Raw genomic sequence first — 25905 nt, 5'->3', positions numbered from 1 at the left:
ATTTAGTGTGCTTTGTAGTCACACTTGCATCACCCCAAAAAATTTAGTATGAAAAATATTATTGATTCTCAACTGAATAGTACATGTTCATTTTGGTACTGCCTAATTCCATCTACCCTACTCTTTTTGAATGAGCAGTTGATATTCAATAGTTAAAATATTGTTTTCAGAGACACTCTTTTTTATTATATGAATATGTTTAACATACTAAAGATTAACTGTTTCTCTTCTGAAAAATCTCTTTTGAATCCAAACCTTTTTTATAGCCTTTTTCATCTCTGTATTTCTTAAAGTATATATAAGGGGATTGAACATAGGAGCAATGATTGTATAAAATAGAGCGAAGATTTTGTCCTCAGGGAAAGTAGTAGGAGGCCTAAGGTAAGCAAAGATGCAAGTCCAAAGAATAAAATGACCACAGTGATATGGGATCCACATGTAGAAAGAGCTTTTTGTCTTCCTTCTGCAGAGTAATTCCTTAATGTGAACAGTATAACCACATATGAACCAAATAAGAGAACAAAGGTTACCAAAGCTATCAGTCCTGAATTGGCAACAACGAGGATACCAGCAATGGTGGTGTCAGTACAGGCAACTTTCAGCAAAGGGAAAATGTCACAGTAGTAGTGGTCTATTTCATTGGGGCCACAGAAGGGCAAGCAGATTAGCAAACAAAACTGAGAAAAGGAGTGCGCAGCTCCACCAACCCAAGAGACCAAGATCAAGACATGGCACTTGCTTCTGCTCATGATGAGCATGTAGTGGAGAGGCTTGCAGATGGCCACACAACGGTCAAAGGCCATGGCTGCTAGAATCAAGACTTCAATAAGGCCAAAAAAGTGCATGGCAATGACCTGCAGCATACAGTTTGTAAAAGAGATATATTTTCTTCTCACAAGCAGATCTCCAATCAGTTTGGGTGTCACACAGGAGGTGTAGCAAATGTCCATAGAAGATAAATGACTGAGAAAATAGTACATGGGTTGGTTAAAAAGAGAACTGCTTCTGACAGAGATAAGAATTATCAGATTCCCAGACAAGATGGCAAGGTAACAGAAGGAGAAGAACAGGAAGCAAAACACTTCAATGTTCTGCTTAGAAGACAGTCCAATGAGAAGAAATTCTGATATGTTCCTCTTGCATTCCATTTATTGTACTCTGTAGAGAAATAGTTATCTATGGAAAAGAGAAATTCAGAAGCAACAATTCAACTGGATCACTGAACCATGTAAACAAGAATGATAAATCATAGATAATTCCAAACTAAGCATACAAGGCAATCAATTCTAAAATTAATTATTTTGTTGCTGTTAAATCATATTTTTGTATAATAGCTTATATTATTTTCTTAAATATTCTAATCATTTATAACAAAAATGTTTTATTAATTTTTAAAAATATGCTAAATTTACTAAACTCTTTCAATTGTATTATTTTTATTCATAATAATATGAAACAGTTATAATCAGTTAATACTATGTAGAGAATTTATTTCCTTTATTATTTAACTTATATAGTTTATACACATAAAATTTTTACTTTACAGATCATTTTTTTCTCAGAACATATAATAAAATTTCATATTCAATAGATAATTTTTATTGTATATTCTATCATTAAAATAAGGATGTATATGATTGGTATATGTCAAAAACATAAAATAATGAGAAATTGATTTATCGTTTACAAAAATATACCATGCTGGCTATGTAAAAAGATCATTTAAAGTTTTTAAAATATAATGATGATTGCTAACTTTGTTAATGTATGTGAATAATAAAAATATTTTTAATTAAATTTTAATAAAAATGATGTGCAAATGTATAGTATAGTAACATTAATGGTGGCACAAACACGTTTGGAAACAGAAATAGCCCTTCCAGTCTCCATCTATGCCCAGAGCTGGACACAACTGTCAGATACATAAACTGCATTCAGAGAGGTGGTCTGCCAGGAGTGCTAACCCTCCTAAGCCCTCAGCCCACAAGGAGGACCCCACTTTCTCTCCACTGAATATACAAGGAGAGACCCACCAAGTGTACTCAGGGCAAAGGCGTCTCAAGGTGGTCTAGAACAGGTCTGTTCCAGTCTCCATTGGTGCCCCGACCTAAGGCTGTCTCGCCTTTAGATACCTAAAACCTACCCTGAAAGATCTGGTCTCAAAGGAGCACTCACACTCCTAAGATCACTGGCTCACAGGCTTACAGGCTTACAGGCCCACAGAAGGACAAGCTCCAGTCAGAGACAGCAAAACCAACTAACATCAGAGATAACCAGATAGCCATGGACAAGCAAAAGAACCAAAGCAACAGAAAGCAAGAATATTTGGCAACTTAGAATCCAGCTCTTCCACCCCAGCAAATACTGGAATCACAGAAAAGAAAGATTTCGATTTAAAATCACATCTCATGAAAGTGCTAGAGGACTTTAAGAAGGACATAATTAACTCCCTTAAAGAAATACAGGACAACACAGGTAAAGAAAAAGCCCTGCAAGAGGAAACAACAACAGCAACAACAACAATAAACCCTTAAAGTATTACAGAACTTTACACAACACAACTAAACAGGTAAAGGACTTGAAAAACCATTCAAGATATAAAAACAAATAAAAATAATAAAGGAATCAAGAAGGGAGACAACTCTGGAGATGGAAATTCTAGGAAAGAGAACAGGAGTCATAGACCTAAGCATCACCAACAGAAGTATAAGAGATTGAAGAGAGAATCTCAGGGGCAGGAAATACCATAGAACACATTAATATTATAGTAAAAGAAAATGCAAAAATCAAAGAACTCCTAACCCCAAATATATAGCAAATCCAGGTCACAATGAGAAACACAATCTAAGGATATTAGGTATAAAAGAGAATGAAGATTCCCAGTTTAAAGGGCCAGGAAATATCTTCAACGAACTTATATATATATATATATATATATATATATATATATATATATATATATATATAGACATGATACATAAACAGGACCAAGAATTTTGTTGCATTTAGGAAATGCAATTCAGTGAAAAAAGACAGACACTTCCTAAGAGTACAAGACTGGAAAAAAAATTTCCACGCAACTTGTCTGAAGAAACAACATGAAGTAGTCATTGTAATGTAAAATAAAATTGGCTTTCAACAAAAAAATTATCAAAAAAATAAGAAAGGACACTTCACAGTCATCAAAGGTAAAATCTACCAAAGTGAACTCTCAATTCTGGAGATCTGTGCTTCAAGTGCAAGGAAAAGCACATTCATAAAAGAAACTTTACTAAAGCTCGAAGTGTGCATTTTACCACACACAGAAGTTACAGGAAACTTCAGTACACACACAGAAATTATAGGAAACTTCAGTACAGCACTCCCATCAGTCAACACATCATGGACACAAAAACAAAATAGAGATGCAGTAAAATTAACACAAGTTATGAACCAGATCGATTCAACAGACAGTCACAGAATATTTCATCCTAAAATAAAAGAAAATACTTTCTTCTCAGCATATCAAGGTACCTTCTTAAATATTGACCATATATTTGGTCACAATGCAGGCCTCAAATCATAAAAGGAAACTGAAATTAATCCCATGAATTCTTTCAGATTTCCATGGAATAATGCTGGGCTTCGATAAACACAAACACAACAGAAAATCCCCATATACATGGAAGTTGAACAATACTCTACTCAGTGACAACTTTGTCAAGGAAGAAATAAAGAAATTAAAGACTCTATAGAGTTTAATTAAAATAAAGGCAAAACATACCCACGCATTTGGGATACAAGAAAGCAGGGCTAAGAGTAACACTCATAGCTCTGAGTGCCTGCAAAAAGCAAATGGAGACAGCATACATTAACAGCTTGACAGCACACCTGAAAGTTGTAGAATAAAAAGAAACAAAATCACCCAAGAGGAATAGACAGCAGGAAATAATCAAATTCAGAGCTGAAACCAACCAAGTATAAACCAAAACAACTATATAAAGAATCAAAGAATCCAGAAGGTGGTTCTCATAGAAAATCAACAAGATAGATAAATGCTTAGCCAGACTAGTCACAGGGCAGAGAGATAGTATCCAAATTAACAAAATCAGAAATGAAAAAGGGGAAATAACAGCAGACATTGAGAAAATTAAAAAAAATTATCAGATCTTACTACATATTTCTATACTCAAAGAAACTGGAAAGTGTGGAGGAAATGGACAATTCTCTAGACAGATACAATGTAACAAAGTTAAATCAGGGTCAGACAAACCATCCAAACAGTCCCATAACACATAAAGAAATAGAAGCACTCATTGATAGTCTACCCACCAAAATAAATACATAAATAAATAAAAGCCCAGGAATAGATGGATTTAATACCGAATTCTATCAGATCTTCAAAGAAGACCTAAAACAAATAAGCTATGAAATATTCTATAAAATAACAACAAAAGGAACACTGCCCAGTTTTTCAATGAAACCACAATTACTCTTATACCTAAAGCACACAGAGAACCTAAATGAAAGAGAACTTCAGAGCAATGTCCCTTATGAATATCTCAACATGATAAATTATGTTTCATCCCAGGGACGCAAGGATGGTTTAATATACAGAAATACATCAAAGTATGTAAAGAAACTAAAAAAAAAGACATGATCATACCAATAGATGCTGAGAAAATATTTGACAAAATTAAACACCCGTTCATGATAAAAGCCTTGGAAAGATCAGGAATTTAAGGCCCATATCTGAATATAGTAAAAGCAGTATACGGCAAACAAGTAGCCAACGCAAACTTAATGAAGAGCAACTAGAAGCAGTAACACTAAAATCATCGACTAGACAAAGCTACCCACTCTTTCATCCCTATTTAATATAGTATTTGAAGTCTTAGTCACAGCAATTAGATAACAAAAAGGAGGTCAAAGGGTTACAAATTGGAATGGAAAAATTCAACATATCACTATTTGCAGCTGATATGATAGTATACTAAAGTGATCTAAAAAATTCCACCTAAGAACTCCTAAACCTGATAAACTATTCCAACAAAGTATTGGGGTAAAAAATTAACTCAAACAAATCAATAGCCTTCCTCTACTCAAAGAATAAACAGGCAGAGATAGAAATTAAGAAAATTACACCCTTCACAGTAGCCACAAATAATGTAAAATACCTGGGTGTGACTCTAATCAAGCAAGTGAAAGATCTGTATGATAACAACTTCATATCTCTGAAGAAATAAATTGAATATCTCAGCAAATGGAAAGATTTCCATGCTCATGGAAAGTCAGGATAAATATAATATAAATGGTCATTTTACCTAAAGCACTCTACAGAATCAATGCAATCCCCATCAAAATTCCAACTCAATTCTTCAGAGAGTAGAAAGAGCAATTCGCAAATTCATTATGAATAATAAGAAACCCACGATAGCGAAAATTATACTCAACCATAAAATAACTTCTGTGGGAATCATCATCCCTGACTTCAAGCTATATTACAGAGCAATAATAATAAAAACTGTATGGAATTGGTACAGAGACAAGCAGGTAGACCAATAGGATAGAATTGAAAACCTAGAAATGAACCCACACACCTGTCATTTGATCTTTGACAAAGGAGCTAAAACCATTCAGTGCAAAAAAGATAGCATTTTCAGCTATTGGTGCTGTTTCAACTGGAAGTCAGCATGTAAAAGGATGCAAATACATCCATTATTTTAAGGTCCCTCATGACCTCCTATTTCTATTGTTTTTTTTTATTTTACATTTTGAATGTTATCCCCTTTCCCAGTTTCCCAATCTTAAACACCCTATTATATCCTATGACTCCCTTCTTCTATGAGGGTGTTTGCCCATCCATCAACCCACCCATTACTTCCTCCCTGCCTTATGTCCCTTACACTGGGGAATGGAGTCTTGGCTGGACCAAGGACTTCTATTGCCTTTGGTGCCCAACAAGGTCATCCTTTGCTACATATGCAGCTGGAGCTATGGGTCTGCCCATGTGTACTCTATTATCGCACTGTACAGAGCTCAACTCCAAGTGGATCAAGGATCTTCACATAAAGCCAGATATATTCAAACTAATAGAAGAGAAAGGGAAAAAGTCTTGAGCACATAGCCACAGGGGAAATTTTCCTGAACAAAACAGCAATAGTTTATGCTCTAACATCAAGAATCGACAAATGGGGCTTATAACATTGCAAAGCTTCTGTAAGGCAAAGGATACTGTCACTAAAACAAAATGGCAACCAACACTTTGGGGAAAGGTCTTTACCAATCCTATATCCAATAGATGATCCACATTGAATATATACAAAGACCTCCAGAAGTTAGACTCCAGAGAATTTCATTAACTGGGGTACATAGGTAAAACAAATTCTGAACTGAGGCATACAAAATGGATGAGAAGGACCTAAAGAAATGTTCAACATCCTTAGAGTCAGGAAAATGTAAATGAAAATAACTCTGAGATACCACCTCTCGCCAGTTAGAATGACTAAGAAAAAACTAACATGACAGTAGATGTTGAAGAGGATGTGAAGAAAGAGTAACACTGTTCCATTGTTGGTGGGATTGCAAGCTGGTATAAGCACTCTGAAAATTATTCTGGGTGTTCCTCAGAAAAATTGGGCATTGTACTATCTGAGGACCCAGCTCTACCACTCCTGGTCATACATCCAAAAGACGCTCCAACATATAACAAGGACATAAGCTCCAATATATTCAAAGTAGCCTTATTTATAATAGCCAGAAACTGGAAAGAACACAGACGTCATTCAACAGAGGAAGGGATACAGGAAATGTGGTACATTTAAATAATGGAGCACTTCTCAGCTATTAAAAAGTGACTACATGAAATTCTTTGGCAAATTGATGAAACTAGAAAATATTGTTCTGAGTGAGGACAGTCATGAAAGAATATACATGATATGCACTTAATGATAAGTGGATATTTGCCCCAAAGCTTGAGATGCATAAGAGAAAATTCACAGATCATATGAAGCTTAAGGGGAAGGAAGACCACAATGTGGATACTTTATTCCTTCATAGAATGGAGAGCAAAATACTTACAGGAGGATATATATGGCCAAAGAATAGAGCAGGATCTGAAGAAAAAGTCATCCAGAGACTCCCCACCAGAGATCCATCCAATATGCAGTGACCAAACTGAGTTACTCTTCCTAATACCAGAAAGTGCTTGATGACAAGAGGCAGATACTGGTATCTCCTGAGAGGCTCTACCAGAGGACTGCTTGTGCAGGTGAGGATGCTTGCAGCTAATCATTGGACTGAATAAGGAGACCCCTATGTGGAAGTTAGAGAAAAGACTGAAGGAGCTTATCGGGCTTGCAATCCCATAGGAAGAACAACAATATCAATCAACCAGACCACACCAGAGGTCCCAGGGTCTAAACAATCAAAAATGAATACACATTGGAGGAGCCATGACTCCAGCCACATATTTGTGGAGGATGGCATTGTCCAGCATCAATAGGAGGAAAAGGTCTTGGTTCTGTGAAAGCTTGTTTCGCCAGAGAAGAGGAATGCCAGGGGATTGAGATGGTGGGAGAATGTGGGTGACAGTGGGAATATCCTCTTAGAAGTAAGGGGAGAGGTTATTTGAGAGGGGTGATAGGGGATAACATTTGGAATGTAAATCCATACAGTTTCCAAGAATAATGTTTTTAAAAAACATATTTAGTAACAAAAAAGTGCACTTCATATTAGTGTACAAAGTCAGCTAAAATTACTATTACTCTGTAAACTTGGTAGTAACATACCCTGGTTACATATTTAAAAGTTCTTAGTTTTTTAATGAGATGAGTATAATGTGGAAAATAGATATTCCAAGCAAATTATTCTCAAAATAATATTTAATATAAAATAAAAAGCACTTATTGTAAAAAAAAACTAGAAAATAAAAACATATCATGTGCGTACCTAAGGAAACTGGAATGAATGATATGCATGGGAAATATTGGTTTTGCTTCAAAAATTCAGTCCATTGTAAAGCAACAGCTCCGGATTCCATATTTGATAAGAAACACGCTCACTCCTATTTACTAATCCATGAAACACTGGATGAGCCACGAAACATCATACGACATAGACACAAGGCCTAATGAACTGGGTGATTGTGATTGATAGTTCATGCTTTCTGTGAAAACCCCTGAAGGAATGACATAAAGGATGACACACCTACATTATCTACCAGAGTCATCTGTTGTCATACACTTTGGGAGGCTCTTGCCAATTTGAGGTTTAATTCAAGAATCATGTTAGTGAGAAGTTCTGTGATCGAAATGGATTATTCAAATAAAGGCAGTCACACACCATAGACACAGGAATTGGATGATAGATGCTTTGTATTTGTTATGAACAGCAACATCTATCTTGGCTTTCTCATGTCTACTTTTAGGTAAGAACATTTCAATCAATCAACTGTTGCTATTGCAACATCTACATGCATTGCTTTTGATAGAACAGCATTGGTTTTTCCAGAGCTGGAGATGTACTTCAGGGAAAGAATGTGTGCCTTTCACGTGCAGGTTCCTGAGTTCAGTTCACAGCACTTAGAAAGAAAATGACTAAGTAAATGGACACAATTAGGATTCTTGCAAATGTTCATCTCTTATCATCTCTTACCTTTTTTGCATACTTCTTTAGATATATGATGCCCCAAAATAGGGATTCAAAGCTGTTTTAAGGTGACTGTACTTCAAATAAATGTATTATTTGCCAGTGTCCTCGGTCCTCATAATTAATATATATTTACAACTATAAATATTTTATTTTTTCCTCATAAACTTAAAATACAGGATTATAAATTTATTGCATTTTTTATTTATTATGTGAAAAAAGCTACTAAAATTAGGAAACCCCACTATCAATATAAGGTTAAATTTTATAACATTATTAAGTTCTAATTTTACAAAACTAATTATTACCACAAATATCTGAAAATATACATGGGGTAATATAATTGTATTGAAAATTAATTTTAGCAAAGTTAAGAGAGATAAGGATATAATCTGTGTATTACCTAAACTTATTTTGCTTGTGATTTTAATGGTTATTTTTATTTTATAGTATCTACCATCTAACTCTGCACAACAATATATATGCATATATATATATGTCACATTGATGTACTTGATGTACTATGCTGTACTTTGGAAGAGTTGGGTGTGAAACAGTGTCTTCATTGACTGTAAACTAGAGTGTGGTATTTCAATGATGTTGCTTTAAACAGATGAGGGTCATGTTATATATAGCTTGTCCTGTTTTGTAGATCATCAATACACCAATATTATAACTTCCTTTTTTCTTCCAAACTTGTACTGTTAAAAATACATTCATAGTATATTGTGTTATTTTACTGTATTTATTCTTTACTCACTAAAATTACTACATTAAATTTTCCAATTATTCATTAAAAAAGAAAAAGAAATAGCTTAATTCTTCCCAAAATCTGGTATACCAGATTCAGTAATGAATAACTGAATAAAAGCAAAATTACAGAATTTAACTTCAAATGTTACTCATGACATGATTTATAAATTTGCATATACATTTCACAAATATCAAGTTTAATGACTAACAAACCATTTTTCATTTGAATCTCAAGGACATATGAATCATACTTCAGTGTGGCACCATGTGCAGGAGTATTTGGACAATACAAAAGAAACTCAGTGTTACTGAACTTTTTCTTTCCACTACCTTTATTTTGTCATTTATTTTATCCCATTGGTCTTAAGGTCATTTTATTTATGTGGTTGTGTTTGTATATGTTTCTTGTTTCATTTTGTTTTAGTTTCATATTTTTTTGTTTCTTTGATGAAAGAGAGAGAGAGAGAGAAATAATATAGAGTTGAGGGGGAGAGAGATCAGGAGGATCTGTAAAGAATTAGAGAAAGGGAAAAGTGCTCAAAATATAAATGATTTTCAATAAAATTTATCACATATATGTATATAAATATCATCATTTCCTCTTAGGAAAACACATGTCAGATGTATAGCGGTGAATAAAATAACCATGATATTAACATGAAGGGCAATACTGGATTACAATAGACTACATCATCAGAATTTATGTGAATAAGCATTTGTATAAGAAAGAAATAATAAGAAATTGTATAATTTTTCTTCCTTAGAATTGTTATACTCACTCTTGGAATGGCAAAAAGCATAACAATATGGAAAGTGTCATGAAATGGAATGTTAGAAAGGATTCATATTACATTGTTTTTTTTTTTTTGTTGTTGTTGTTGTTCTTTTTTTTCGGAGCTGGGGACTGAACCCAGGGCCTTGTGCTTCCTAGGTAAGCGCTCTACCACTGAGCTAAATCCCCACCCCCCAAATTACATTGTTTTTTGACACAGCCAAGTCATTAAGAACAGAAAGGAATGAGACATATTTAAGAAATATATGAATGTGTTATAAAAATTGATGGTGAAAATATGGAATAATCAAATAAAACAAAGCAAATTACTCCTTTTCTGGCAGTGAGTTTTGTATATCAGCATATTACAAATAACTTTACACGTACTGTTCATCTGCCTCATGTAGTTCTTATAGAGTAATATTTACCACCAGGGTAAGTAAGAGAGTTTGAACTTCATCTTTTTCAATCTTTTTTTTTTATGTTTTACATAAAACCTGTCACCATAAAAAGTAAGATAGTTTTAGATTGCTAAGAGCAGATTCATGGAATGTGAACTTTAATAGTATGTTTATCATATAAACATATATATATATATGTATATATGTATCATGTGTATATAGTTCACCTTATCCTGCTATGCATGAGTTACTTGTATGATTACAAGTATATGTATGATTATTTTGAATTTCTGTACTCACCAAAGTTGTTTTCAATATCATAAGATCCTTGGATTCTCCATGTTTGATTTTCTTATCATTTAGACTACAAAAAAAACAGGTACCTATGAAGCATGCATATGCAAACTGAAGAGGACCTTCAACCACATACATTATTGATCTCTTAGTATATAAACTTTCTTTGAATTATTACTAAAATGTCATAAAATCAGACATAATATCACATTCCACATAATTTAAAACAATAAAATAATTTTATATTAAGTCAGAAATCTGAATATGCATGAATGGTGATAGCTTGAGTGGCAATATAAAAGTAATTTGACGATACAGTTATATAACTGTAAAATAGCAAAACTCAGTAAGATTTTAGCTTTAATATTTTATAATTTTGTAAAGGTCTTTTGGAGAAATGAGACCTTTGCCTTAGTGAGATTTTTGTAGATGCTGAAATTATGAACACTGAAGTTTTAGTGTATTATCTTAAAATAATCTTGGAAATACATATTGAAAACAATGCTGAAATATATTATTATATAAATTTCTGCTGAAATTCTGATGACAATACCTGATCAAGAATCCTTAAACATAGCAAATGTAATTGACAAAAAGATATTTGATGTTACAATAAAAGTTGTAAAAAGCTTTACCGGTTAATGAATTATGGATGTTCTTTTGTTTTCTTCCTCAAACACTTATCTTCTTCAGTTGTTCAGCTTGCTGATCTTGCTCTCATAGATACATTTGAAATAAAACATTATAAACTAGAACAGATGTAATTTCACAAAAATATCTAGGCTGCCTTCTTCCTGTACAAAATGAAAATGTCACCGTGGTGTAATGAAAGTGATGTTTTTGTGCCTTTTGATTTACACTGCAATACTTATGGAATATATAAAAAATGATGTAACATTTAATTGATGACAGATTTTTGAATGTACACTTAATCAAAGATGAAAACTATGTGCCAAAAAGTATCATGCATTTCTGTGTGCTAAGTTTTAGGATTCTTATGTCTAAAGAAAATGAATCAAATAAAATAGATCATGATATCTTCATTTAAACTTCCGTGTTATCTGTTTCCTCAAGAGCCTGCCAAAAATGATGTTCACAGTGCAAAAGTAATGAGGAACCTTTTATTACTCAATCCTCTTGTGAATTTTATGGCTAAAATATACTTTCAATTCTTTTTAGTAGCCACTCTCTGGGCATTTTTTCTCCAGAGACCAGTACTATTTTTAAATCTAGAAAGGCTTAAGAAATTCTTCTTTTGTCTAATTTCCTCCTCTATAATACACTAATTTGTATTAGTTGTTATAAAAGGAAATAAACTGTTCTTCATTCTCTGAATAATTTGTGTGGTAAATAACAAAAGAACAGACATAAGATATGCATATTGTATCAAAAGACTTTGCTACTCTGGCTGATAAATAAAACTAAAACTTCATCTGTGAAAAGTAATACATAATCAAAGATAAAGAAGAAAAATCTTATCAAAAACGATTGACAGAAAAAGAGCAAAATCAGTACATGTAAATATATTATATATTACATATCCATTTATTTATACATATTTACATGCATATATACATATGTGTGTTTGTATAATGTCTATTCATACGTCTATAAAAAGTTATGAAAATGTATGGGTACATATGGTGTTGTCATATTTTCAGTTCAAAATTTTCTCAACTATTTGATGTTCCACTTCATGATTAACTAAGTCATTAGTAGAGCAAAACCTGAGCTGATATCTATAAAACCCTGTGCCAAAAGTAACCCCTTAATAATGGGAAGAAATTCTTTCAGAGGCAAAACATTATATCTTGTGATAATCTGATGTAATGGGTGGTTTTCTCTCATGAAGGAAATTCCTTAAAATTCAGAATAAATCCTTCAATAACTAAAGGAATTATCTGTAAACAGCCAATTTCACTGGGCTCATCCTTCCTCAGGCAGGTACAATAAAAATGATTTCTGATTCAGAATCTCAAGCTAGTTAGGTTGCTTACAGTAGGTTTTCACCTGACTAGAAGATAAAATTTAGTCAAGCTTCTTTGAAGAATGAAATTAAAACAAAGCTACTGTAAGAGCGGAGACATAATGAACTTCTTTCTTTTTCCCCATCTTTATTAACTTGGGTATTTCTTATTTACATTTCGATTGTTATTCCCTTTTCTGGTTTCCAGGCCAACATCCCCCTAGCCCCTCCCACTCCCCTTCACTATAGGTGTTCCCCTCCCCATCATCCCCTAATTACCGCCCTCCCACCAACAATCACGTTCACTGAGGGTTCAGTCTTGGCAGGACCAAGGGCTTCCCCTTCCACTGGTGTTCTTACTAGGCTATTCATTGGTACCTATGCAGTTGTAACCCAGGGTCAGTCCATGTATATTGTTATATTTTTGGTTGTGAGCCTAGCCTTTAATGGCTGAGCCATCTCTCTAACCCAAGTCCATGTATATTCTTTGGGTAGTTGCTTAGTCCCTGGAAGCTCTGGTTGGTAGTCATTGTTGTTCACATGGGGTCTCAAGCCCCTTCAAGCTATTTCAGTCCTTTCTCTGATTCCTTCAACGGGGGTCCCATTCTCAGTTCAGTGGTTTAATGATGGCATTCATCTATGTATTTGCTGTATTCTGCTGTGTCTCTCAGGAGAGATCTACATTCGGTTCCTGTTGGCCTGCACTTCTTTGCTTCATCCATCTTATCTAGTTTGGTGGCTGTATATGTATGGGCCACATGTGGGGCAGGCTCTGAATGGGTGTTCCTTCTGCCTCTGTTCTAAACCTTGCGTCCCTATTCCCTGCCAAGGGTATTCTTGTTCCCCTTTTAAAGAAGGAGTGAAGCATTCACATTTTGGTCATCCTTGAGTTTCATGTGTTCTGTGCATCTAGGGTAATTTGAGCATTTGGGCTAATATGCACTTATCAATGAGTGCATACCACGTGTGGTTTTCTTTGATTGGGTTACCTCACTCAGGATGATATTTTCCAGATCCATCCATTTGCCTATGAATTTCATATAATTGAGGAACCTGTAAATGACATTTTCCAAACTGTGGATCTTCTTGCAAATTGTTTGATGTGGATCAGATTTCAAAATTCAGATGCCTACATCCATGATGTGTTGGAATTGTGTTAATGCAGCTGCCTTTGAATCATTTTTGTTTGTGTAAATAATACCACTATCATATCTCTGTAAGTAATCTCAGTAAAACTTTCATGGTATTCTTACATTTTATAACAGATTTTTTTTCCAAATTAAAATGTTCCATTTTGGAGGAAAACATGTTAAGTCACATGGTGTTAAAGGGTAAGTAAAATAGATGTATAATTTAATGCAGATTGTTGAAATGGAAGTAAGAGTATAGTCCAGTGGTAAGAGGACTGTGCTAGTAGAGATTTGTCTCTACATCCTCTCAGTTCTGGAAGCCGTTTTAGGCTTCCTATGTGTATAGATATTTGGGCATTCTCAGATTTCTGACGTGATTGAAGACTGGTAGTCTCATAGACAACCCAAGCTATTTAGCATTGAGAAAGATAATAAATTTGAAAGGGTGGATTTTCAGATGGCATACGATCTCAAACTAAGATATAAACAGTCTTAGAATTATAGTCTTTTAGGATAGATGACAATGTGCTTTAGTTAATGGACAGAATTGATGGACTGAGTGTTGAGTGTTCATATGTTTTATAAATGTAGAATGGTAATAATTGTACTCAATTTATATATAACTGAAAATGTTTTGAACTGGACAAAAAGGGGGAAATGTTAAGGTTTGCTCTGGAGTTATCTGTATTTTGATGCTAATTCCACTGCCCCAAGAATAGCTGCTTAGTCATGTATTCTGGACTCAAGTGACTTCACCAGAGTCTTCTCACCATTTAATTTTTAAAATACAGGTGAGGACAGGTACAGGATAGAAAGAGGCCTGTCATTGTTTGAAGGAAGAGGAGGAGACGGGAGCAGAGTAGGGATAGAGAGAGTAGATGGTGGACAACATAAAAGGGGACATTAAGATTCCACTCTGTGTATTTACAGGTTGCTATTAGTGTTCTTAAGAGATGGATGGTACTGGGCTTTGTATGTTTAGGTGAGCTATTTTATCTTATCAATTGGGTCAAATGTTATTGTGTTGTGTGTTCTTTCATGTGTAGATTTAAGTGTAATTGAGTGTGGGGCAGCTGGTCTGGGCTACCACTGAGTTGAGATATGTGTTTCTGGCATAGAAACTTGCCTAGGGAACTAGATAGGTAGAGAGATTGCTGATGGTTCAGACAGAGGCCTTTGGCAGTGTGATATGGGATGGAGCAGAGCAGGCGAGAGGCTTTGGTGACTGAGAATTAAGATATTCAGCAGAAACCATGGGGCACTGCTCTGTAGACCTAATGGGGTAAAAAGACAGCATTTTATTTTTTATATTTTTACAACAATAAGTTCAGACTCAAGTGAAAGACTCCTTCTACTATCACCATCCTTAAGAGTTTCATTATCTTTTCAACACGGGTTGAGATATTGGATGTACTTTCAGATTTTTGCTATACTTCAATTATATATTAATGTACATCACCCAGAGAGGCAAAAAGGTTATGATTTATAGGATTTATAAGATCTTAGTTTGGCAAGATCAAAATTTGGTGTTGTATGATTTCATATGAGTAATCTTTATGAACAAAATAGACAGAAGTAAAATCTTTAAAGTAATTTATATACACTCTTTCACATAGTTATTTATCAATAAGTTATTTATCTGTTTTATGTATGTGCGCATAATTAATTATTAAATTTATGGCTATGTGTGAAATTGAATCAGAGTATGACTTTTAAAATATATACTGCATGCATTTATTTATTATATATATAGTATTTATGTGCTCAACATGAAGTTTGAAGACAAATTACAGAAACTTATTTTCTCCTTTTTATAAAAATGTTTTTGGGTATTTTATATATTGACACTTCAAATATTATCCCCTTTCCTCCCTTTCCCATACCTCCTCTTCCCCTATTTCTGTGAGGATGCTCCTAGCCACCTGTGACTAAACAATCAATCAGTGAGTACACATGGAGGGAACTATTTTCTCCTTTAACCATGTTGGTTTTAAGAACTATACTCAAGTAATCAAGCTTGGTGGCAAGCACATCAACCCATTAAGCCCAGATTTTTATGTCTACAGACATACATAAGAGATGTATCTTGATTACATACTTTCAGAAATATTGTATATTTCCATCCTATGAATCAAAATTTACCTCTTAAGGAACTTTAATAGAGAATCCTCCTATATTATTTATCAACTGAAGTCATCCTTTACCACACCATATTTTTTTCATGGCATTTTTTACTTCTGCATTTCTTAGAGTGTAAATAAGAGGGTTGAGCAAAGGTGTCCCAATTGTATAAAACACAGATACCATCTTATCTATTGGGAAGGTGGTTGGTGGGCGAGTGTATATAAATATGCAGGGACCAAAAAATATAACCACCACGATGAAATGAGAAGTGCACGTAGACAAGGCCTTTCGTCTTCCTTCCACACTGTGGTTTCTCAGAGAGTATAAGATTACAACATAGGACATAAGAAGCACTATGAAACTTACCATGCATATGGCACCACTATTAGACACAACTAGCAAATTTATCACATAGGTATCCATGCAGGCAAGTTTCAGCAAGGGCTGCAAATCACAGAAATAGTGATCAATTATATTTGGGCCACAGAATGGTAATCTTAAAGCCAAGATAATCTGTGCTGTAGAGTGGATACAAGACCCTACCCAGGCAAGAATAATTAATAAACCACAGATACGTTGGCTCATTATAGTTGTGTACCTTAGAGGCTTACAGATTGCTACATAGCGGTCAAAGGCCATGAGGATAAGCACAAAGATCTCCATGCACCCAAAGAAGTGGGCTGCAAAGACCTGAGTCATACATTCATTGTAGGTAATAATTTTTTTCTGGGAGAGGGAGTCCAAGATCAATCTAGGTGCTGTAGTCGTAGAGAAGCAAGCGTCAGCAAAAGACAAATAGAAGAGGAAAAAGAACATGGGACCCCCAAGTGTCTGACTCATCTTAATGGTTACCACAATGAGAAAATTCCCCAGTAATGTCATAAGATAAAGAATCAAGAAGACTCCAAATATTGCCTTCTGTTTCTCTGGATCCCGTGTCAATCCAAATAGAATAAATTCAGTCACACTGTTGTTATGCATCTTATCAGTGGCTATAGTAGATAAGAGGAGGGTGACAACTGTTTAACCTGCAGACAAAGAAATGACATATTGGGACAAATGTCAAGAAATTGAAATCCCTTTTTCTACACCATAATGTTAGCTTTGCCTGCCTTAGTTATTAAATACCCGAAGAATCTTTTCAAATTTCCACTTGAAGCTAACTGAACTTGGTAATAGCTATTACATTTGAGGAAGAAAAGTATGAATACTGTTCAGATTCTTCATTCCTCTTGATATTCTGAAGTGTTGAATTTGTTCTTTCTTTGAAAAAGTGATTTAATGATTAGAAAACTTGTGAAACATAGGAAAAATCATATGAATCTCTAGGGTGTGTTGGAAGGGTGTAAGCCAAAACATTTTCTTTAACACTTCTTTATGGTTCTAAAAGATGATTTTTTTTCCATGTATGCAGTCGTCACACATGCCTGTTGATCCCATTGCTCATTCTTTCCCTGTGCTCTTGCACATGAAAACTGTAATGAAATGAATCACTAAGGTTAATTATTCCATTTTAATAAAATTCTCAAACAATTCACTCATCTTTTTGTTTATTGTACCTCTCTCATTTAACTTTACACTTCAAAATTTCAATTAATAAAATTTTAATAGCAACTCTTATAGTCCATAAGTCCACATTTTACTGTGGCCATGAAAAAAAATTAGGATGTAGAAATACTTTATGGTATTTATGATCAAAGAAAAATATATTATAATGTTTTTATTACATTTAGGTTTATTACATTAGATATCAAAAATTTCCTGCCTGTATGCTTAAACATTTTTAGAAATTTTTGATTTTTTTAATCTTGAAAAATATTCTATAGAATAATAATAGATACACATAAATGTATTTATATGTATGTAAGCATATCTTCTGGCTTTTCACTCTTTTTTCAATATTATGTAAAAAGCCCCCTTTTTTTAATGTTACGATTTCTGTTTTTCTTTCAATTATGTATTGAAATGTTTTTATTTTATGGGATTGATAAATGTCCTCAGTGTAATTTCACTACATCCCTTTGACCTGTAATTTCTCTTATTATTATTTTTTAACCCTTTTATTTTTGCAGGGTTTTTTCTTCTGTGCGCGCGTGCGTGTGTGTGTGTATGTGTGTGTGTGTATGTGTGTGTGTGTGTTTGTGTGTGTGTGTGTGTGTGTTTCTGTGTGTGTGTGTGTGTCTTCATGTGCACGCACATATCTCACTTATCTGAATGCCAGAGGATCTGATTACCTCCTCCAAACATTAGGGCATAGTGCATGTACTTCAGTTTGTTTGGTATGGAAGCAGTGATTTTTTACCTGGTGATAGATTTCAGTGGACAGATTTTTAAATTTTATTCTTCAAAATCAGAAAAATCAATTTAAATTTAAATTATATATAAATATATATAAAATTGGCAACAATTATAGTGTTTGTTTTTACTTTATAAATAATATTTTATAAAACAATTTCTAAAACATAAATAATTTTACCTAATGCTAAAGGAGTCATTGTTATTGGTATATATGAGCTGTTTTCAATAATTTATATAACTTCATTAACTACTAACTTATTTTATGAAAACAACAATTTAAACAAAATATCTGAGGAGAATTAAAAGAGAACTGATTTTGAATTCTCAATTCTTCTAAGCTTCCAGAGAGATCTGATTGTACTTGTATCTATGTTCCTCCTGTATGTATCTTATATAGAAGTGTGGCCTGAATGATAGGATTGATGACTTTTCAGAAAAGGTAAGATTTATGAAAAAGATATATTGTAACTTAATTTTATATGGATTAGTTTATAGAAATACTAATCTTTCTGAAGCATTTTAAGTCTTGAAACTTTCTTGATCAGATTTCAGTCTAACCAAATAATGGCATTTGTAGGTTTAGAAAGATGTTTGTTTTTGTCTGTGGTTCTTTCATTTGCTGTAAAATCTTTGTATGTCATGTAGTACAATTGGCCAGGTTCACTATTTTAATTTAGTACTATACAATATTATTTTAATTATACAAGTCATTCTTTACTTTTCTATAATTATCTTTAGTTTCAGAGGATGAATCAAAAGAATTAGAGGAGGTAAAACTACTCAAAACACACTGTCTGTACAATTTTATTTCCAAGAAAAAGAGTAAATGTTTTAAGACTGTACTTTGTTATCATTAGAACAGAAATCATCTACAAATAGTGAGACAGTGCTCAGAGATTGAGAAAATTGAAATTAATTAAACCAATAAATTAAAACCTCAAGGGACATAGGTCAGTTTCCACTCTGATTCTCAAGGTTTATAGTGAGAAACAGAGTTACAGTAGTGTGCACATTGATTAACTCATTCAAACTCAACTTATCTGCCCATTCTACCAAGAGTCTGCCCCACCTGGGAATCCAATCCATTTACATATAACCACCAAACCCAGATAATATGGCAGATGCCAAGAAGTGCATGCTGATTGGAGCCTGATATAGCTGTCACCTGACAGTGTCTGCCAGAGGATGACAAACACAAAGGCAGACTCTCGTAGTCAACCATTGAACTGAGAACAGGGTTCCCATTGGAGGAGTTAGAGAAAGGATTGAAGAAGATGAAGGGATTTGCAACCCCATAAGGACAACAATACCAAACAAACCAGAGCTCCCAGGGAATAAACCTCCATCCAAAGGGTGCATATGGACAGACATATGGCTCCAGCTGCATATGTAGCAGAGGATGGCCTTGTTGGTCAACAATGGGAGGAGAATTCCTTGATCCTGCCAAGACTGGATGCCCCATTATAGGGAAATGTCAGGATGGGGAAGCAGAAGGGTAGTTGGATGGATGGGTGAACACCCTCATAGAAGGGGGAGGAAGGATGGGATAGGGGTTTATGGATGGGAAACCAGGAAAGGGGATAATATTTGAAATGTAAATAAAAAAATAACCAATTAAAAAGAGGGAAAAATATAAAACTTGAGCACCACACTGTCCACATAATGGTTATGTATGTTTCAAAAATCTCATTCTACTGGGTTGTTGTAAAGGTTTGTTGACTCAATTTAAACAAAGTATGCAGACATGTTACTATCTACTCTTGTGGACTCCTTTGGTGACTTTCATTATTAGCTCTTTAATCACAGCCTTCCCTTTCATAAGACTTCAAGTTGTTTATTTGTTAAATTCTTGTATTGTTTTAAATCCAAACTTTTTTTCCAAAAGTAGGTGAAATAAAACTATCCATAATGATTTTAACTGTGTTCCTATGGTGGCCACAATATAGAAATGATATTTAAGGTTATTGTTAACTCTAAAAACACGAACATCCTAACTAAATAGCAATTTCATAATGGAATGTTGGTAATGAAGGGAAAACTGAAACAGAACTCCTGCAATAGTGTATTATCCAGTAATTAAATTAATATTAATTACTGGATATTAATTAAATTAATTATTAATATCCAGTAATAAAAATTAAAGAAAAGTCATCATTTAAGATTAAGTCAAAGAGCTCAAATTACCCAAGATGCAATCCACAGACCACAGGAAGCTCAAGAAGGATGAACAAAATGTGGATGCTTCCACTCCTTCATAAAAGGGAAAAAATATACATAGGAGGGGATATGGAAGCAAAGTTTAGAGCAGCGACTCAAGGAATGGCCATTCAGAGCCTGCCCTACATGTGCCCCATATATATATACAGCTACCAAAACTAGATAAGATTGATGAAGCTAAAGAATACATGCTGAAAGGGACTGGATATACATCTCTCCTGAGAGACATATCCAGAACATGTCCAATACAGAGGTCAATGCTAGCAACAAACCTCAGAACTGAGAACAGGGTCCCCTTGGGGGGAGTTACAGGAAGGATTGAAAGAGTTGAAGGAGGTTGCAACCCCATAAAAACAACAATGCCAACCACCCAGAACTTTTAGTGACTAAACCCCTACCAAAAGCCTATATACATGGACTGACTCAGGGCTCTATCTGCATATGTAGCAGAGAATAGCATTGTTGGGGTACCAGTGGAAGCAAAGCCCTTGGTCCTGCCAATGTTGGAGCCTCAGTTCTGGGGAATATGGGGAGGCAGTAAGGGGGGTGTATAGGGGGAATACACTTATGGGGGAGGGGGAGTGGAGGGGATTGGGGTTTATGGACAGGAAAACGGGAAGGGGAATAACATTTGAAATGTAGGTAAAGAAATATATCTAATAAAAAATTAAAAAAAGAAAGAAAGAAAATTACATCTTAATGTTGTTTTGTGAAATTGAAGGGTTTAATAGACTTAGAGCACATATGCCTTGCTTCAGGTTCATGGTGATCTCTGGAAGCTACATAATTATCAAGCAAGTTCTTGTTATGTGTGATGACGGGAACTATATAACTTGCCTTACTAGACATTGTGGATTGTAACCAGATGAAAAATAAAAAATAATGTCCAAGAAAAAATGAGAAAAAGGTTACTAGGGATGACATGATTCAACAAATACACACACGAAAAATGATAATATAATTCTATCAGTAACATTAAAGCTTAAAGCCACAAGATGCAGACTGACCTGTAAGGGCATTTCATGTTTGACTTCCTCCCTAAAGTCTCCATCAGAGAAGGACTGGAAGTACTCATTCTGAACCACTTTCTAGAGGAATATAAAAGTGAAATGTCTTTCCACTGCTTTATAAAAAGATAAATTACATTTTTGGAAGAAAATGTTTATTCATATTCAGCCTACACTTCCACATTGTTGTTCACCAACAAAGGAAGTCTGCACTGGACCTCATACAGGGCAGGGAACTGGAGGCAGGAGCTGATGCAGAGGCCATGGAGGGATTGCTTCCCTGGCTTTCTCGGTTTGTTTTCATAGAGAACACAGGACTACCAGCCCAGGGATGGCACCACCCACAATGGACCCTCCCAGTCTTGATCGCTAGTTGAGAAAAAGCCTTACAGCTGGATTTCCTGGAGGCATTTCCTTAAGGGAAGCTCCTTTCTCTGTGATAACTACAGCTTGGGTCAAGTTGACACACAAAACCAGCCAGTATACTGGCATAGAGCTCTTAAGACAGTTTTGCTATTGTATGAAAGAGAATAACATAAGACATGAGTTCATTCTCTAGTCACTTTCTTTTGTTTTGTTTTCTGTTTTGATGGTACATGGACTTAAATTCAGGACCTCCTCTGTCTTAGGCAAGGGAATATTTCCAGCGAGTAGCTCATTCACCACTTTTTAAATCTATAAGCATAATTCAATGTTTGGAGCTAAAGCAACTGCTTTCTCCAATTAAGCAATATCTGTGAAGACAACTGGAAAACATAAGAATTATGAGGTTGGGAGATAAAGGGACCGAAACCTTGAATGTGATTCCTCACCTTTCTTGAGGCCACTTAACCCTAATTTGTTACGGCAATAATAGCCACTTTGAAGTAAGCCATTTTTAAGTGGAATTTTGAAGAAGGCATAATTTCTCAAGGAAATATTTAAATTATTTATGTTATTCAGATGATAGCATTTTTTTTATCTAAGGAAATTATTATTCCATGTGCTTTGGTGAAAAAAGAAGAAAATATGACAATATATAAATGAATTATGTGACCTCAACTGGTTTTCAAGCAGAGACATTGTCTCATAGTTCTAATTATTATATAATACAGCTAATGTTACATTTTATCTTAAGATATAATGGCTCAATGATTGTCTTTGACCATATGATGAACTGCATAAAAATTTCTGCTAGAATACTATGAGCTGTACACATAGAGAAAACTGTTTATGGATCCTGAGGAACACTGTCCTTCCTATGACAGTTTACAGCACTCTTCTGGATTTTAGTATTACCACTTGATCCTTAATGAAGAGCAAAGTAGACTATATTGCGTATCTCCATGGCAATGATGTTGATAAAAGTTCTTTTTAAATTTAAGAAGTTATGAAGTTTCATAATTTATGTGTGTACATGGATGTGTGTGAGTGTGTGTGTGTGTGTGTGTGTGTGTGTGTGTGTTGTGCTTGCGAGCATGTTGTGAGCACGTTTATGGAGATCTCAGGAAATCTAGAATGAATAAGTACTCTGTCTTCCCAACGTCTGTTATACGGATTAAAATCAAGTCATGAGGCTTGATGGCACATGCCTTTATCAACTGAATCATCTTGCTACCCGACTAAATTATTCTGAAAGAATAATTTCTCTGAAGTTACTAAGAAACTTATATCAACTTCTTGAAAACAGATATTTTTCAGTGTAGCAATTTTTTTTTACTTAAACCACTGTAGAAAGCCAAATGAACAAATGGTCACAAATAGAAACAGAACTAGAAGGGTTTTGTTTGGTTTGTGACAGTAAGGAAAGTGAAAGGGGAAAGGAAGCTTTTATTTTATGAAGAAAAACAACACAAAAATGCATTAAAATATAATATAAATATTTGTTCAGAAAGCAGGAAAACAAGAACAACAATCTGTAGGGAAGATTGAAACCTCAGATATTGTCTTTTCTTCCTACAGAGATATATATGTAAGCCTCTCTAAGTGTGTGTTTGTGATGTGACATGTTGGTAGTGGTGTGTGTTCGTGTGTGTGTGTGTGTGTGTGTGTGTATGTGTGTGTGTGTGTGTGTTATTTAAGCTATTTTAGAATTTTTGAGATTCTGTTATTGGGCAATGTAATATCCATGTTCATGCTAAATGTAACATGTATGAAGGTTCACTGAAAATCTGTCAAAATTAAACTCTGAAACAATAGAAATTTCATTGAAAAGTGGTTAGTTGACAGAATTATAGTAAACATATAAGGCACTTTGTATCTGAGTGTTGACAAGGTAGGGACAAAATTATGTATGTATATTAAAAAGTCTATGATGCATGAGGTCAACAGTTTTACAAGTTGAAAAACATAACTAATTCACACAAAGATGTATTTAATCTAATGCTGTGTATGCATTGCATGTCATTGTGTATGTGAGCATGTGTGTTACGCTCATACATGAAAATATATATGCAAGTTTGTTAACATTTTTGGCATAGCAAGAGTGATTTTCACCTTTTTACAATTCTGTTCCTTCATTTCCAGATATTTTTCCATATTTTTGAGTGCATTATTAAGGTAGTAGGCATGATGCTAACCAATCAGAGCTTCAAGGGACTAAACCACTACCAAAAGATTATACATGGACTGACCCAGGTCTTCAACTGCATATGTAGCAGAGAATAGCCTTGTTGGGGCACCAGTGGAAGGGGAAGCTCTTGCTCCTGTCAAGGTTGGACCCCTAGTGCAGGGGAACATGGGGGGGGCAGTAAGGGGAATAAATGGGGACAATACACATATGGGGGAGGTGGAAGGGGAAGGAATGGGGACTTATGGACAGGAAACTGTGACAGGGAATACTTGAAATGTAAGTAAAGAAATACATCTAATAAAAATAATTTAAAAAATTCCTGTCATCCTATCAAGTTCATGCTTGTTCAGCACATTTTTTTTCTTGAGAAAGCCCAAAATTTAACGTTTCTGTATCTTTCTATCTTCTAAATATTGCTTTTAAAAAATTTTACTGGTTATTTTCATTATTTACACTTCAAATGTTATCCCCATTCCTAGTTAAACCACTATTGCCACAATGAACCCTATTTCTGTGAGGGTGTTCTCCACCTAACCACCCCTCTCAAACTATTGTTTTTTGACATCCCTCTCTTGCATCACTCATTTGTAACCTTAATGTGATGGAAGAGACAAAGAAAAAGATTCCTAATAGCATCTAACTTTGCTTTATGCTGGATTCATTTTCTGAAGACGTTGACATCACTAACATTAAATTGATATGATCCAAACAAATGGAGAAAATATCTTGCTAAAATCAACATAGAAAATGATATAATTCTAATGTTAACGTGTATCAGCTGGTACTCAAGTCTCATTGACGAAGCTAAGAAATCACCGTGAACTACAAGATTGTTACCTATATTGTCATTCACATTATGATTGTGAAAACTAAATTCTGACCCTTATCTCTCCGTTTCTTTAGAATATAAACTGAAACCCTACCATGTTTATACCTATAGTTCTCTTCAGTAAAGCTTATTTCCTAATAACGCAAATACCCATTTTGCACCAAAGTAAAGAATACAAAAAGTCTAAAATAGTTCCACAATGGTTAGAAATGAAAAGTAGTGAATTAAAATGATGAAATTGTCAAAAGACAAAAACATCTCTAGAGACAGAATCTCCTTCACTTGACATAGTCATGGTTTTTAAGAATCAGATAATGACTTGCTATAAAAGTTACTGGAATACATTGGTAGTGTAAAAGAAGGTTGCAAATATCACTTTATAACATAATAATGACTCTGAAAATAAAACCTGTCAAAGAATCCAGAAACTAATTCTGTGTATCTAAGATTTTATGACCACAAAGAGGACAAATCCTAAATAGACTACATCAAAATGGCCTTTCTTCCCACAGTCAAGTTATTAATGAAGATGAAATCCAGTAATAAAATGTGCCACATGTCAAAGTCAAACGAAAAATACTATATAGTCTTTTCCATTAGATTCCCCCAAAAGACACCATCATCATCCATGAATCATTAAGTAGCCTAAGGTTTTTAATGCACTGAAATGAAAGCACTTCCTCAAGACAATGAGAAGCATTCTCTCTTATTTGAAAGACAATGTGGTCCCTTGACCTACAGCCTCAGGAAGACACCTTTACCATCCTGCACTGGCTTAAGGCTAGCTTAGGGAAACTTGGAGAAGGAAAGACAAAATAATTTTTTGCAGATGGTATGATGTTAGATCTGCAAACTCCAAATGTTTACAGGGTGGAAAGAGCACAACATTTAAACTTCATGAAAACAAACCATGAATATAGCAGACCTAGGATACA

At 34.4% G+C, this 25905-nt stretch overlaps 2 protein-coding genes across 2 annotated transcripts; both read right to left on the bottom strand.

The window, feature by feature from the left end:
• Positions 1-207: 207 nt before the first annotated feature.
• Or4p22d (olfactory receptor family 4 subfamily P member 22D) lies at positions 208-1148 on the bottom strand. The gene is given in 2 exon segments (NM_001000647.1): positions 208-397; positions 400-1148. Coding segments are annotated over 2 exon segments (939 nt in total).
• Positions 1149-16137: 14989 nt separating this feature from the next.
• Or4c31 (olfactory receptor family 4 subfamily C member 31) lies at positions 16138-17049 on the bottom strand. Its single transcript, NM_001000648.1, is given in 1 exon segment — positions 16138-17049. A coding segment is annotated over 1 exon segment (912 nt).
• Positions 17050-25905: the final 8856 nt, after the last annotated feature.

This window comes from Rattus norvegicus, chromosome 3 (genome assembly GCF_021556685.1).
Source record: "Rattus norvegicus strain SHRSP/BbbUtx chromosome 3, alternate assembly SHRSP_T2T, whole genome shotgun sequence".
NCBI lineage: Eukaryota > Metazoa > Chordata > Mammalia > Rodentia > Muridae > Rattus > Rattus norvegicus.
This window is presented reverse-complemented; position numbering and strand designations above follow the sequence as displayed.